Raw genomic sequence first — 15,401 nt, 5'->3', positions numbered from 1 at the left:
TTGACTCTTTTAACATCTGCTAGCTATAGAGTTGCTCTAATTGTAAAAAACCTGATTGATAGAGCTCGATCTTATTTGTTGCAGAGTTATTGGGTTATTTGTTACATATAAATGACTGAGGGTTTTTTTGTGAAAATATGATTCATAAAAGCACTATTGGTAGCATAAACAACACCACATGCAAAACTATTACTACTGGTTAATCTTTTTAGACGCTTCACTACTTCCATGAAACTGCCCTTGTGGATGAGATTTCTCTCATCTATTTTGCCCAGACAGCTCTTGAAGTTTCTTTCTAAGCTAGCTACAGAGAGCTTGCACAACTGCCTATGAATTGCGTAACTTTAAGGTTGCTAAAGTCAGGTGAGATGAATCCCACCCAATGTAACTGTTCCTCCACTTCGAATAATGTGGTGCCCAAGTGGTGCCCTACCCAAACTGATGGGGTACAGACAGAGCCTAAAAACTTAGAGTTTACATAGTATTTGAGTAATCTTAAAGCCTGCACTTCCATTTTGCCTTGCTAGTGTTGCCTTACCCCTCCTTACACATTGTGTATTTCTTTAGAGATTAATAGATTCTTCTAGATAGCATAAAAAACAACGCGTGCCCGGGCTCATAATCCCACACCTCCTGCTGGGCTGCTGTGGAATAGCTTGTGGTAGAACACTGGTTGGGTTACGGACTCACAGCTTTATTTCTGTATAAAAGCATAGATTTAGAAGAAATGTTTGACCTGTTTGAGTCACTGGGATGGGCAGTAGGGAGGCTTATCCCCCGCTCCCAGATTCTGACAACAACACAGCAAGAAATCTGTGGGCCATGGCCGCTTCCAAACTAGGATCAATTGTGTTTGTCTGGCTTCAAGGAAAAGTACAAGGCAACAGGTTTGTCTCTAACTTACAGAGGCCACATTAAACTTTGGCAGAGTGCCTACCTAGGCACTAAAGTACAGAGAGGATAGATGATAGTAACATTATACTCTATAGCATATTAACAAAATCCGTGTACTTTGCAGAGCGCATGGGATAGTAGGTACGATGTTTGTACACTGTGTTCTGTGGTAGCATAACCATTAATCTTTTATCTACGACTGAAAACTTTTTCCAGCTTTAGATAACATCTGGCAACAAGTACAACGGGAACATTGCTACACAGGCAGTCTGAGATTATCTCCAAACTGCTGCAGTGATGGAAGGCTGAGATAACACGTACTGTTCCTTTTGGTGTTGTTGATGCACGTATTGATTTTCAACAAGTCCCCCAAAACAATGATTTGAGGCTCTCAGCAATTTTGAAAATATGCTATGTTCTGGAGGATTGTCTTTTTTTGTCTTTTTTTTCTTTTTTTTTTTTTTTTTTGCAATGGCACTATATAAAGTGTATTTCTAGTCAGAGGAAGGCAGCTCAGTCTATACAATCCTTACCTTGCCAATATGATCAATTGCTTTTTTTAGGGTGTATAGAGGGAATACAAATCTTCCAAATTAACAGAATCATTAATCATCAGAGCTGATTCAGAAAAATAAATGCAGATATTGGCCACAAAAAATTAAAAATGTTTATATTTAAATGGTAGTTGGCTCTGTAAAAGTGTATTGTCTGGAAATGCTGATAATCTATGTATAAAGCAAATAAAACAGTAAAGATAGAATAGGCAAATGGAAGGTAGACTTTTCAGACTATTTTAAAAGTCAGACTTGAAAAACTGTATTTTTCATAAATAAACAGCTATGTCACTGTCTAAGAAAACATCAAATAAGTTAAGTTTCTGATCTTATCCTTCCTTTGTTACTTGGGCAAACTTTCCAGTGACTCCCGTGTGGCTAATGCTTGAGGGAAGGCCAAAGGAACTCATCCAAAGCTTGACAGGTGATTAGGAGTGGCTGTCTGCGCCTCGGCATCCAGGGTTTCCCAGACAGAAATGTGAGCATGGCCGGGAGGACACAGGCATAGCACACATCTGCGGCTTCGGGCATCCCTCCGAGCAGTACGGGGCTGAAGCCCTGACTGTCCCCCCGCCACGGTAAAAGGATGCGTGCGAAGGAGCACAAGCCTGGAGAGCAATCCGTACAGCAGGGCTTTCGGGAAGGACGCCAGAGCCACCTGCGGCGCAGGAACCAAAACCAGAGACACACGTGGAGAGGCCAAACACACATCATATTATTTAAACAGAGAACTCCACAGCCATTTTAAATTAAACCGGACACTCAGGACCTGCGCCAAAATGTTGGCAGGACCACTTCTCCCAGTGCCTGCAGGATTTGCAGCCTCAGAGGAAAGCGAGCGGTGGTCCCGTTCACCCCTGGCAGGGCTTAGCTGGCGCAGGGGATGGGCAGGACTCTGCCACCCTCTGCCCTTTCTCTACCCAGTGCTTTTAACTAGTTATTTCCCTTGATACTTTCCTTTGTCTTCCATAAACATCTTTCAACGCCCTTTGTAAATGAAGGATTTTCACATAACTAATTGCATCTGAATGAAGGCTATTTCTATATACTTTACTGCATTTATTCAAGATAAACAACAAGCATACTGTCAGATAAATCTCCGAGGAAATAAAAAACCAAAAGAGATAAAATGTATATTAATTGCATAGGTTGAAAATCCTTTGGATATTGTTACACATTATATTTCAAACATAAAAATTCTTTTTAATGGAATTTTAAATGTGTAATATGCATATGCTAAAATAACTATTATTGCCATTTATCATCAGAGAGGGCTTCAAAATACTGTGATGAAACTGGAAACTGGTTCCGCCATCCTGAGAGCAACCGAACATGGTCCAACTATACCCTGTGCAACTCTTTCACCTCTGAAAAACTGAAGGTATGCTCCAGTTAAAAAGGCAGTGACTATTTGGGAATGGTTTTGGGCTGGGCTAGCAGTAAGACGCATATAAGAGAGGTCAGAAAAGTCCTCATCTTTTAGCTTTATTTGTTGCACAAGGATTTAAGTGTATTGTCCTTGTAATTTCAGGTTATTAAAATTATTTGATGAGTGCTCCAAGCTAAATATAGGTTTGCTACAGGGTGGATAATTTAGTAGCAATTCATGCAACAAGTTTAGCACTATTTTTCAAATGCATTTTTTATTTCCCGCAATTTTCCCTGATTGTCCAACAGTTATAAAATGATCCTTTAGAATTTCAATTTTGTTTTCTGTAACAAGTATCTTTCCAGCTGTTGATGTCTTCTCTGCAGGGCTAGAAATATTAAGTTAGTATTATTTTTCTTAAGCAAAGAATATCACCCTGTACTCGCTCCCTTTGAAAAGAAATATTTATGAAGGTACCATTAATCCAGAAATCCTAAAAGCCTGCACATTTAACAGTTAGACTGAAGTCATTTAGACTATTTAAAATAATGAATTAAGCATTTGCATCAATATTTCCAAAATCAAGTTGCTAAGCTGAAAGAAGAGAGCTAAATATAAAAGCACCAAAAGAAACAAGGAGAGGGAAATCTGAGAAAAGCTTGAAAAAATTAAGTTAGGGAAGCTCATGAAAATAAATATTTCTCAAATGTGAGTGGAGCTCCAGGAAAATCTGATTACAGATTTGTGACAGAATAATTTGTGACTATTTGGAATTGTGGAAGGAAAAGAGTCAAAAACTGATTTGATTTGGGGTTTGTGTTGGAGGATCTCTTTCTATGCAGCCAAAAACCAGTATGTGGTTATATTTAGTAATGATCCAGCCCAAAAGGGCCTTGGAAAAGTCTACGAGACTAAGCAGGAGGTGAATTCTAAAAGTTTTTGCAGCATGAGGAACCATCATGGTAAAATAGGACTCACCTATATGACAAAGAGAGAATAATAGTAACAATCTGAGCTCACAGAGGCATTAAATGGAAGCACCATAAAAATATAATTTTTCCAGATGTTGGCCCATGTAGGGAGGCAAAAAATGTAGCTCTGTTACCTATTATCCATGCCTTCCAGAAGAACAGTTTTGAACATCATTCAAGCAAAGTGCAGATAGAACACAAAGGAAAATTATACGTACGTTGAGATTCTTCTGAAACAAAAAATAATGGAAAATGCAAGAAGAATCTATCTTTACAGAAATGCCAAGTTAGATTATGACCTTTAATCCAAGTCTTCAAAAACAGCAGTATGCTTCATTTCTAGATTGTTTCCATGTAACTATGGATAATATAATTAACTGAGTAGGAGTTATTCCTATTAGAGAATTCTCTTTCCTCAAGTGAAGAATTCTAGGGGGACAAAAAAGAACATTTAAATGTTTTTTTAGAGGTTTTCTAAACCCAGGGTGAAAAAAATCTACATAAGCTAAAAGTTTGATGAGTCAGCATGTTTTAAGTCCTATATGTCAGAAGGGACATGACAGATTGCCATTTCAAAGAGTGCAGAAGTTAATAGGATAGTGCAATGTTTGTTTGAAGGTAACTGGACATACCAATATGCTGTACTTCTGAAGCAGGTCACTTGAAAAAAACATATTACAGCCAGTTCTTAAAAATGCAGTGATAGACCATATGCTTTGTTAGCTGATGTTTCAGTCCATTCTGGTCTGTCTTTGTGGTTATATTTGGAAAGCTTTTTTGAGCAGTTACTGTAGTAAGTTTACATGAAGTAACCAAAAATGGTAATGCTGAGTCTCAGGTATACAGTTAAACTGATTTAGCAGTTGTACACTGAAAGGTAGATTGAATAATCAAGAGTCCCCTGGTGTGCACAGAGACTTGCGTGTAGCTTTCTGGAAGCCTTTCCTACTTCTAGCTGCTTGAGGGTAAGGGTTGTATACAGGATAGGCAGCAAAACAACATATTTTTGAACAGTTCATCTGTAAATTAAATTCAGGCTTAAAAATTACATCAATTTAATATGAAAAAACATAGCAATGACTGAGTATGAGGTGGAAGAAATGTCACGTGCACACAGCTAAGAACCTCTCCCACTACTCTGTTCAGAAAGTTGCCTCATCTTTTCTGCACTCTGGTCTTCTCTCTCTGGGGTGGCTGGTGCTCCCAGAAAAAGTTGTCAGAAAAAGCATTTGTGCTCACTAGCAATGACGTGGTCACACTTTGTGAAGGAAGAGTAGGGGACCAAGGGCATTTGCAGTTGATATGCATAAATTTCCGTAATTGGTGAATGATACTCACACTCACGTCATGTCTGTTCTACACGTCCAGGATGGTGTAAATGTGACTTTGGTTTAAATCTGAATCAGGCCGCCACCACTTAAGTTAATGAAAGCAGGAGCTGATTCCAAAGTTATCAAATGACTGAAGAACAAACTAAATAAGAAGATGTGCACCTTTGCAAAGAGCGATGGCTTTGTTTTCTGAATTTTATTCATATTTGTTTTCAAATGAAAGTCTAAAATACTTGGAAACACAAAAAAAAATGTGACTGGCAAAACTTAGGGCTACAGAAAGCCATTAATCTAAGCATTGAAAAAAGGAAAATTGCTCATGCATAACAAAAGAAAAATGAATTAAGTAGAGATGAAAAGAAAATAAACCCAGCAGAGGAACTAAGGCCCCCTGTCTAGTCTTTACTGTATTAGGAATTTCAGAAAAGAAGGCAATGGTGAAGCCTGGCATGCCATTTGGCCTCCTGCAGTCTTCTGACAGCTGGGTGATGCTTAAGAGCTTGGCTGAGAGCAAAGTATGACGTTTAAATACTGCAGCATTCTGCAGCCCAACTGCTGTCCTGCAATTTTGTTTCACTATTGGCATACAAAACATGGATAGGCTTATCTTAGATTTCACTGATATTAGTCCAAGTGAAAGCCCAATTATCTGTTCGTGCACACTGGCTTCACAGCATTGTAAGACCATATAGCTGCCCAATAGCAAGGTTCACACCAGTGAATTTGTCTCAGGGTGTGTTGTTCTAGTGTGGTAGGAGTTGAGGATAAGTTTCATCTCATCTGCTGCTTTCATGACTCTGTAGGCCTTGATAATAATCCCACTCTGACTTCTCCAAAGGGGAGGATCCCAGAATTTGTACCCACTTGTCATAACACAGCTACCCTGCCTCAGTTATTTTAGTTGCCTTCTTTGCACCTTTTGTAGCTCTGCCATGTCCATAAGGTGTGGAGACTGGAAACACACATGCATTTAAGAAGTGCGTTGTAAATTTTAAACAGAGGCACAATGATGTTCTACCCTCAATGCCTTTGCTGATGATATCCAACATTTTGTTGACTTATTGACTGCCGTTACACAGTAAGCCAGTGATACAGAGAACTGCCCAGGATGACTCCAAGATCTCCTCCCTGAGTTCAGTTTCCAGTTCTGAGTTCAGCATTGTGTAGGCAGGGTTTGTCCCTAGGTGTAGCACCCCACTTTCTTCTGTATAAAGCTCATATGGCATCTTCTTTTCCCCTTGGTTATGTGATGCCCTTCTGGAGTCCCTCACAATTATCTGAAAGACCTATGTATCACCTGGAAACTTAGAGATTTCTCTGCATCACGTCACTGATGAATATGTTGAACAAAATGCGAGCCCCATACCAGTCCTGAGGTCACCTAACCACTGATTCATCTCCAAAAGTGACCATTAAGCTTTTGTTCCCTGTTATTCAAGCTACTTTCAAACCATAAAAGCTTTCTACCAATCCTACAGCAACCTATTTTCTTTAATATTTTTGTATATGTGTGGAAATTTGTCATAGGGTTTTTGAAAATCTGAATGTTTTATGTCTGCTGTGCTCTCCTAGAACATGGGAAAGTGAGTGACACATAGTGTGAGCAAGGATCTTACCAGTTACTTTAGTGCAGCGGAAACAGATCAGCTCACGTAAGAAACACTTATCTCATGTTTAGACCACGAGTCATGCTATTTAATGGATTTGTTATATTTAAAGTGTATTGAAGAAGAACCTTTGAAAGAAAAGAAATACAAAACAGGAGGTTTATTTGGTAGATTCTTCCTCAATGAGAAAAAAAAATGGAGTGCCTGCAAATTGTTCACGTTTGCTTTTTCTTTTTGTTAAATTGCAGATGGCGTTCATACTTTATTATATGGCGATCGTTGGCCATGCTTTGTCTATAACATCCCTGTTGATTTCCTTGGCAATTTTCTTCTATTTCAAGTAAGTGTTTCTTACAGACACTTTCCCTTCTTTCCCTGGGGGATCTCATGTGGTAACCAAAGAAAAGCTTGGAAGGGGACATGGCAGTGAGAAACAGCTCTTCTGAGTGTCTTTTTATATAATCCTAGTTAAAAAGTCTCAGCACAGGGTCTTCTCACCAATGGGACATCTCCCAGTGATGTGTAGCTAAGATCATGCTATTAGATTTATCGAGACTTGAGTAGGTGCTTACAGGAGTCAGCACTAAGCGTGAATCTGTCGCTAGTGTGTAGCCTGACATCATCATTAAAAGGAAAAACAACGGTGGTCTGTATCAGAACTTTAAAGGCGACTAAACTGGTATTCCCTGAAAGCATTGCAGCTACTGCATGGCAGCTTAACTAGAGCATTTTAATCTTGTCCTTCGGTGAACCTGTCTGCACACTATTTATTGTAATATGTCTGCAGTGAAGGAGCTGAGGGAGCTCAGATTTGCTGTCAGACATGTAGTCACAGCTTCAGTCGCAGTCAGTAGTGAAGGGCTGCCTGGGAACAGCCTTTGGTTTTCAGCTCAGGGAAATGGTAAGCACTAGAAGATATCAAAGGCACTGGCGAAAATTTTCAAGAATAAATGATGGACCAGATCCTGAGCTATTGTACATCCAGAACTATGATGACTTGCATAAACTATATTCTTCTAGCTCTTAAGCAATCTTTTTAAGGTATTTCACAACATTACTATAAACTGCAAACTTCCCATACTAATAGCACACTTGGAATTCAGGGTTGTGATGTCCATTCACAGATACTTTGGTGAAACAGAATGATGCATACAGTATAATGACCCAAATGGGATGGTATCTTACTGATTTCAGCAAAGGCGCATCAGTTACTTGTAATCAGATAGCCAGACCATTGGTAGAGTATATCTGAAGATAACTGCAAGGTAATCTAAAAGGCCAGGTAAAGTTTTCCAACTTTATCCGCATAAAGGTTTCCATGGATACAAGTGAGTATTCCCCACACTGTACAGTGGGAATCAAAGCAAGAGTAATATAAGAAGCAATTACAAATGCTTCTGAATAAATAACACGCACAATTACAACCTGGTGGACTTCTATTGCCAAAAAAGCTTACCTCATTCAAGAATACAGAAAATCCCCAAACGCTTCAAAGAAAGTAGTATTCTTTGAGCAATCAAGAATACAAAGAAAATGGAACACAAAAAACCTCTTTTTTTCTTCACAAACCTCTTTACAGATATTAAGAAAGAATAGTTGCACAATAATGGTAACCTGTAGTAATTAAAAGTCCATCACTGTTGTCATTCTAAGAGTATACTGTTTCAAGATTGTAATTTAGCCTTCAAAAAATTATTTCAAGCTAAAATTATGCTAGAACACAAATAGGCCTGTGTGAGAATATTAGTAAGCTTCTTTCTACATGAATGTCAACAGATGCGAACCCTTGACAAGCATCCAAAATACATTTTGTTGTTTCTTTATCACTATCCTCATAGAAAGATAAATTATATTCTTTGGTTTATTCATCAATCTATTTCAGCAGTTCAAAGACATATTTTCGATCCAGAAGTGTAAACTACTTCTAGGGATTAATTATCTTCCCAATAGACAGATAAAGAGCATGACTTTTGTGTACAGGTCAGAATTTTTCATTTGTTTTTATTTGGTTGATGTTTCCAGAAAAATGAAAGCCAAAAATAAGCCCAACTCAAATTTAACAAGTATGTTAAATGCATTTTTTCAGATCTTAGTGACCAAAATAGTAACTGTGAATTATGAGCAGGTTCTAAATTAATAACTTCCCACTCATGCCAAATCATGAGTTTATATATGCCTTATTTTCAAACAACCAGGATTTATTCTCTGTAGAACCTTTATTTTCCAAAGCAGTTTTTCATACTGAAATTTCCAAGTCTAAAAAGGGAAAAATTGTTCATATTTTCTATTCGTTTATCTTGCAGCCTTAAATTAAAAATAAAGGATATTTCTGTAAACATTCAGCTATTCCTTTTTGTCACCTGTAAGGCCAAGGAATCATAATGAAGTACACCCAGTGCATTTTCTATCATGACCACCGAGTTTTAAACATTTACTATGACTCTTTTAGTACAGATTTTTTGTGTGTCTAAACTAACTGGCATTTCTTAAGTGTCTTGAAATGGGTAGATTTAATGTTCTGCAGCATAAGTGAAAAACTTCAATACAATGCGACAAACTTTAAGTGCTGGATTGTGAGATATCATCAACTTCATTATCTGAATTTCTGAGATATGTTTTTTGGCCACAAATACACATATGAAGATTTGTAAACTCAATCAGTACATAGCAAACACAAAATTCCAGCTTACACATGCATAGTAATTGCATAAATTTGGGGGTAAAAAGAACCTCTTGCTGCACCCCCACCTCTAGTGCACAAGGGATCGTTGCCTTGCTCTAAATATCTGCAGGGGAGGGTGCTCCACAAAACCCCAAATACCTTGTGCCAGTGCTTAAATCAGTTGTAGTCTTTGAGTCCCCGTATTATTTAATACAAATCTTACACGAGGCACCTTAGCCTATTTCTGGTCCCAGTTTTGATCTGTACGTACTACATATCTATGAATAGGTTTAGGTTGTGTGCCTTCCAATAGTAATTTTCTTAGTAACATTATGCAAAGCTTCTCCTTGGTTATTTCATCTAGTGCTGGTCCCTGGAAAGAAACACCATGGATGAGGGTGTCCATATAGGCTGGGAAAGGGTGTGCTTAGTCAATTGAGAGGCCAGAAGAAGCTGGCATAAATCTTAGGGCTATACAGTAAGATGTACAGTAAGATGTTACTACCCTACAGTAAGGGTATTAAAAGAACAAGCCCCCAACATTACCACCACCGAGAGTGAGTCTAGGAAACACAGGAAAATGAAATGGTTGGACATTGCATAGACTATAAGAATCTGTAAGATTACAAGCTCAAAATAGGTGGATACAAAATACAGGTTGTGAATTCTCCTAATTTCCAGAGCAGCAGTTTGATGAGTGACTGTGATAACATGCAGTAATCAGATACAGAGATAGCTAGAAAGTCTGCCCAATAAACTGATGAATTACCTTCCCATCTATGTAAAGATAAAGGGCACAAAACCAGAGCCATGGTAATGCTTTAAGGAAACTGGGAAGAGCACAATTTAATCTGATTTAGAGTCCTATACCGAGGCTTCAGAGTTCTTTGGGACAGCAAAGATGGGATCTGGTTAAATTGGCTACCCTAAATGGACCAAGAAGGTGATTCCCTGCAGCAAGCAAGGCAGGATCAGGCTGTCTGACTCATTCTTAGCTCTGAGTCACAGACAACGCACGATCCTGACCGGTCCCAGACCGCGCTGAAAGACTCATCTTTGCAGCAGCCTTCCAGATAGTAACGCACCTCCTCCTCTCTTTCCTCCTCCACTTCTTCCCCTTCCATGACTAATCCATGACACAAAGGTTACAGGAAGAAGTAGAGAAAGGAATTAAAACAAAGCGCTGCAAAATGGGAGGACAAAGACGAAACCGAGCTATGATCATGAGAAAGTGAGAATAAAGTTGTATGGGAGCAGGGTTCATGTTACCTTCAGTTGTTTTCTATCATCTGGCTATGACAGCTATAGATTATTTGACCTTCAATAGAAGGCAAGCTGTCAATCAGACAGTCAGTCAGATGGCAAGAGATGGTTTTGGGGCTGTATAATAGCCTTTGACTGTAGAGGCAGCGACAAACAGCTTGCAGAGGTTGCTGTTTGCCACATATAAGTCTTTCCTGGCAGAGATTTATTTTTCTTTCATTTTTGGGTATCAAGATGCATAATGATCTGGCTTCATAGATGTTGCAGTACTTTCAGAAAGGAATACTGAATCAGTAGTGATGAGCATCACTAAACAATACTAGCTCATAACAGGAGACAGAGTGTTCATAAAATAGAGTGTCTGTCATGGTTTAACCCCGGCTGGCAACTAAACGGGGGAGAGAATCATAAGGGTAAAAGTGAGAAAACTCGTAGGTTGAGATAAAGACAGTTTAACAGGTAAAGCAGAAGCCGCACACGTAAGCAAAGCAAAACAAGGAATTAATTCACTAGTTCCCATCAGCAGGCAGGTATTCAGCCATCTCCAGGAAAGCAGGGCTCCATCACGCATAACAGTTACTTGGGAAGACAAAATATCATCACTCTGAACATCCCGCCTTCCTTCTTCTTCTCCCAGCTTTATACTGCTGAGCATGACATCATATGGTATGGAATATCCCTTTGGTTAGTTGAGGTCAGCTGTCCTGGCTGTGTCTCCTCCCAACTTTTAATGCACTCCCAGCCTGCTCCCTGGCAGGGCGGTGTGAGGAGCAGAAAAGACCTTCACTCTGTGTAAGCACTGCTTAGCAATAGCTAAAACATCATGCATTATCAACCCTGTTTTCAGCACAAATCCAAAACATAACCTCATACTAACTACTATCAAGAAAATTAACTCTATCCCAGCCAAAACCAGCACAGTGTCTTAACAGTTACGTGCATCATCATATTATTGCAATATTTCTGTAATTGCAAACTGAGACCCCCATCATCTTACACAATAAAACACAAAAGAAAAAAGGGGACTCCTGGCTCCAAATCACTTCCAATTGAATTATTAAAACAAAGACATTTGTATAAAGAAGGCAGATGGAGAGCACAATAGGTCTAGATTTGCCAGAATAATAGATGGTATGGTGTAAATGCACCTGCAGTCTAATTGTTGCCAAGGCTTTTAAAGGGAGTTGAAGAACGATAATGAGTGGAAGGATAGGTAAGGGAGAGCATGGTAGAAAGCATGAAATTAATTTGAAAACTAAACAAGTGGGTAGGAGATAGAAAATAACTGGCTTGGGGTGAAAATCAGTATTCTCGATATTCATGAATGAGAAGAAATTACAGATTCACAATGCAGATCTATGAAGAAAATAATGCTAAAAGCTCCTTGGAAGTCAAAATATCCTAGGTGCAATATGAAGTGGAGATAGGAACTCAAAAGTAAGGGTCATTCTGTGAGTAGATAGGAGGACCTATCTCTGTCAAAGGAAATGTAGGAGACATAGGGTAAGTATGAAACACAGGGGAACCACAAGAAGCACGAGAGACTCTGAAACTCTGAGACACAATTGACAGAGGCATAATGATATAAAAAACTCACAAGTTTTAGACCTGGATAACTGGCTTAGTGATGCCTTCTTGCATACTGATTAATGAAGCAGAGTAGGGAGCATATAGAAAGATGGGTGGAGAGTGACAAGGAGCCTTCAAAAACACCACGAAGGAATGATTAAGAAATCAGGAAGAGGGCCAGGAAGAGAGCTAAGAGAGGTCAGAGAAGGAGAAGATTACAGATGATTATCAAAACCAGCAGAGAGGATGAATCAAGTAAAGGTTTTAGTTTTGCTAGAATGTTCTCCTCTTGGTGTGGACTGACTCAGGCAGGTGCTGACGCCATTTTGACAGCAAACACTGAAGGTCAAATTAAAAAGCGAGGGTATGGAAACATATGCTTAATGATCCAGATGGGTCTTTAATATGAAAGCTGGAATCAAGGAAAAAAAGTGGGGAGTACTGAAAGTAGGAGAGCAATGCAGCAGTAAAACTAAGAGAGGAAGGCAGGCAGGGAAAGGAATCTTGGATAGCGGATGAAGGCAACATGCAGTGAAGGACAGTGCAGTTTAATAGAGGAGTGAGACTGGCAAAAGGCAAGCGGAGGAGTGAGGAAGGTCAGGAATGGGAGTGGAAGCACATGTACCTGGAAGAGATTATCAGAAAAGACTGTCTCTGTGTACCAGTACCCATGTAGAGAGGCAGCTGGAGAGACAAGGGTCTGCATCTTTGGGGCCAGGAGCTGAAGACACTGCTCTAAGTAATAGGGAAATTTTTATTTCTTGGAAACAGGACTGGCGTCACACCAATCCTGTTCCCAGGACTGCAAGAGAAAGACAGAGATGAGCATATGATAGTGTCCCAGGAAAAGTGGGGTCAGTAGCACACGCAAAGTATAATGATGGAGAACAGGGAGAAAGGAAGAATCAGGACTGGATAAATACCATCAGAGCTCAGGAGCAGAAAAGGAACCTTAGACTGGATTTGTGATGGGAGCAAATACACATGGAGTAAGCACAAGAACACAGTGTAGGAAAAATAGCTCCAAAGAATGGTCTGTTTTGTCCAACTGAAAGTGCGCCTATCCCAGTATCTGGTGCTCAACAGTTGCCGATAGCTGATGCTAAAGGAAGAATATAAAATCAGAACAAGCGTAAAGAGATATTCTCATTCCTAGCCCCCAGGACCTGCATCTCATGACATCCTGAACCAAAGAAGGTGTCTTGGTAAATAAGGAGGTCAATAAAGGTGATGAGGATTTTAGGATGATGATGACCATAACCCGAAAGACAACCTCAAGTTAAAGAAAGAATTCCACCCAATGACTCAGAAAATAGGTGTAAGGAGAACTAAGAATAAGTGGCAGGTGACCAAGGAGCTAAAAAAGGAAAATCAATAAATAAACAAACAACATACTAAGCAGAAAAAGAGTTCAGTTGGTTAGATTAACTCTCTGTTTTTAAAGAAAGTGCATTCTGCGTTAACCTCCACAGGCAGAGCATCAGAAAGTCACAGCCTGTGCTCCGTTCCAGACTGCAAAAGACTCCTAGTGCCGAGGAGGAGGCTTACCTCAGTGTGATACTTGCTCTTAGCTGTTTTTTCCTACTGGTTTTGCCTGCTTGCTCTCAGTGATCACTGAATACAGACATCACAGCATTATCTAACAACTCCATAATTGCCTCTCCGCGATCACCTCCTGCCAGCCGCAGGCTGTGCTCTGGGGCATGCAGGGGTGTTATTTTCTGCATCAGGAGTAGCCGAGGAGGTGGCACGAGGATTTGGGCATGAATCAGAAAGACAGATCAGGTCTGAAACTGCAGTCATGATTTGGTTGCACAAGAATTCTGCAAACTTCTCTTGTGAAATTCTGTCTACCCACAATAGCAGAAATCCTACCCTCCTCAAAATCAGTCATTCAGAAAAGACTGCTGCTCCTTCTGAGCAGGAAAACAACTTCTTCTGGTTTGGGATCTCAGCTGGAGTGAGAACATGCAGGATACCAACCCAAATCCCCCTGTAATTTAAGGGGATTCCTGCCCAAAGTTCCCATCCTGTCTTACCACTAATTCCTAAAGTAGCAAATAATTTTCATCTGAATATTTGAGAAATTGAGACTCCAGGGAACAGTTACTTATAAGGCGATATTCCTGATGTTCATTATTTGTATCATGCGCATCTAATAATTCTCAGAGTTCTGCTTCACCACTTAATATCTCAATTACCATGAAATAAAGAAAGGCATCAAGGGCTGAGAATGTAGCTGGATGGCTCTTTACAACACAGTTTAAAAAGCGTGTGTTGATAAACAGGTGTAAAAACAAAACCCCAAATTTGTCAGAGGTTATGGCTGCAATGCAAAGCATGTATTTTCCAATTACGCCTTGCCAAAAGGCATTCTTGAGAGACTGTTGCCAGAAAGAGCTTGTTAAAGTGACATCAGAAGAAAAACACTAATTTACGACCTGTGCTACATATTTTTCAGGAGCCTCAGCTGTCAAAGGATAACACTGCATAAGAATTTGTTTTTTTCCTACGTGCTGAACTCCGTGTTTACAATTGCCCACCTCATTGCTGTTGTGCCTAACCCGGGCCTTGTAAAAAGGGATCCTGTAAGTACTGCATGACTCCTCTCCATCTTAACACCCAAGCGAAATTACTATGGCCGCGCTGAAACCAGGCGTTCCTATTCGCCAGTTAATGACAACCATCTGGTAAAGCACGCGTGGAGGGTGCAGATTCTGAGAATTCCACTCAAGCTTGCTGAGGTCTTTCACCGAGCAATAAAAATCTTTGAATCTGGTACAAGAGGGAGAAGCCTTAGACTTCCTCCAGCCAGCCTGTCTGTACAAACCTGTGTCAGATCCCCACCACTCTAAGCACTGACTATGTGACATTTCTCAGCAAAGCCCCCAAAGGGACAGATGGCCTTGGTGGCCGCCTGTCCTTTCTCACAGGCACACACGCTGGGGAGGGGCAGGGATGGAGAGGGATACAGCTTTTTTCAAAATCCCCCCAAAAGATCTGTTTGCTGCATTATTGTGGTTTTTTTTTTTCTTGGGAGGTGGTAAATCAAAGCAGTAGCTTGCTTCACTGCTCTTAGATAGTGATAGAAATTGTGCCAGCCCCTCAGCTGATAAATATGTATGGCAGATCTCCGTCACCCAGCTCTGACCTTGCTCTCTAACAGAGCAATCGCATTGTG

The 15,401-nt window shown here is 40.0% G+C and overlaps 1 protein-coding gene across 6 annotated transcripts in view; it reads left to right on the top strand.

The window, feature by feature from the left end:
• CALCR (calcitonin receptor) overlaps nucleotides 1-15,401 on the top strand; it is a 178,744-nt gene that overhangs the window by 119,345 nt on the left and 43,998 nt on the right. For all 6 annotated transcript variants that reach the window (XR_010069828.1, XR_010069827.1, XM_063324849.1 and 3 more), the window contains 3 exons: nucleotides 2,717-2,829; nucleotides 6,975-7,066; nucleotides 14,682-14,808. Coding sequence is in view for 4 of the 6 variants with exons in the window: in XM_063324849.1 (XP_063180919.1) it covers nucleotides 2,717-2,829; nucleotides 6,975-7,066; nucleotides 14,682-14,808 (332 nt within the window). In the remaining 2 variants the exon portion in view is untranslated. The remainder of the gene's footprint in view (nucleotides 1-2,716; nucleotides 2,830-6,974; nucleotides 7,067-14,681; nucleotides 14,809-15,401) is intronic.

The sequence above is a fragment of the Chroicocephalus ridibundus genome, chromosome 2, assembly GCF_963924245.1.
Source record: "Chroicocephalus ridibundus chromosome 2, bChrRid1.1, whole genome shotgun sequence".
NCBI lineage: Eukaryota > Metazoa > Chordata > Aves > Charadriiformes > Laridae > Chroicocephalus > Chroicocephalus ridibundus.
The sequence above is the reverse complement of the archived record's forward strand: the minus strand, read 5'-3'. Positions and strand labels throughout refer to the sequence as shown.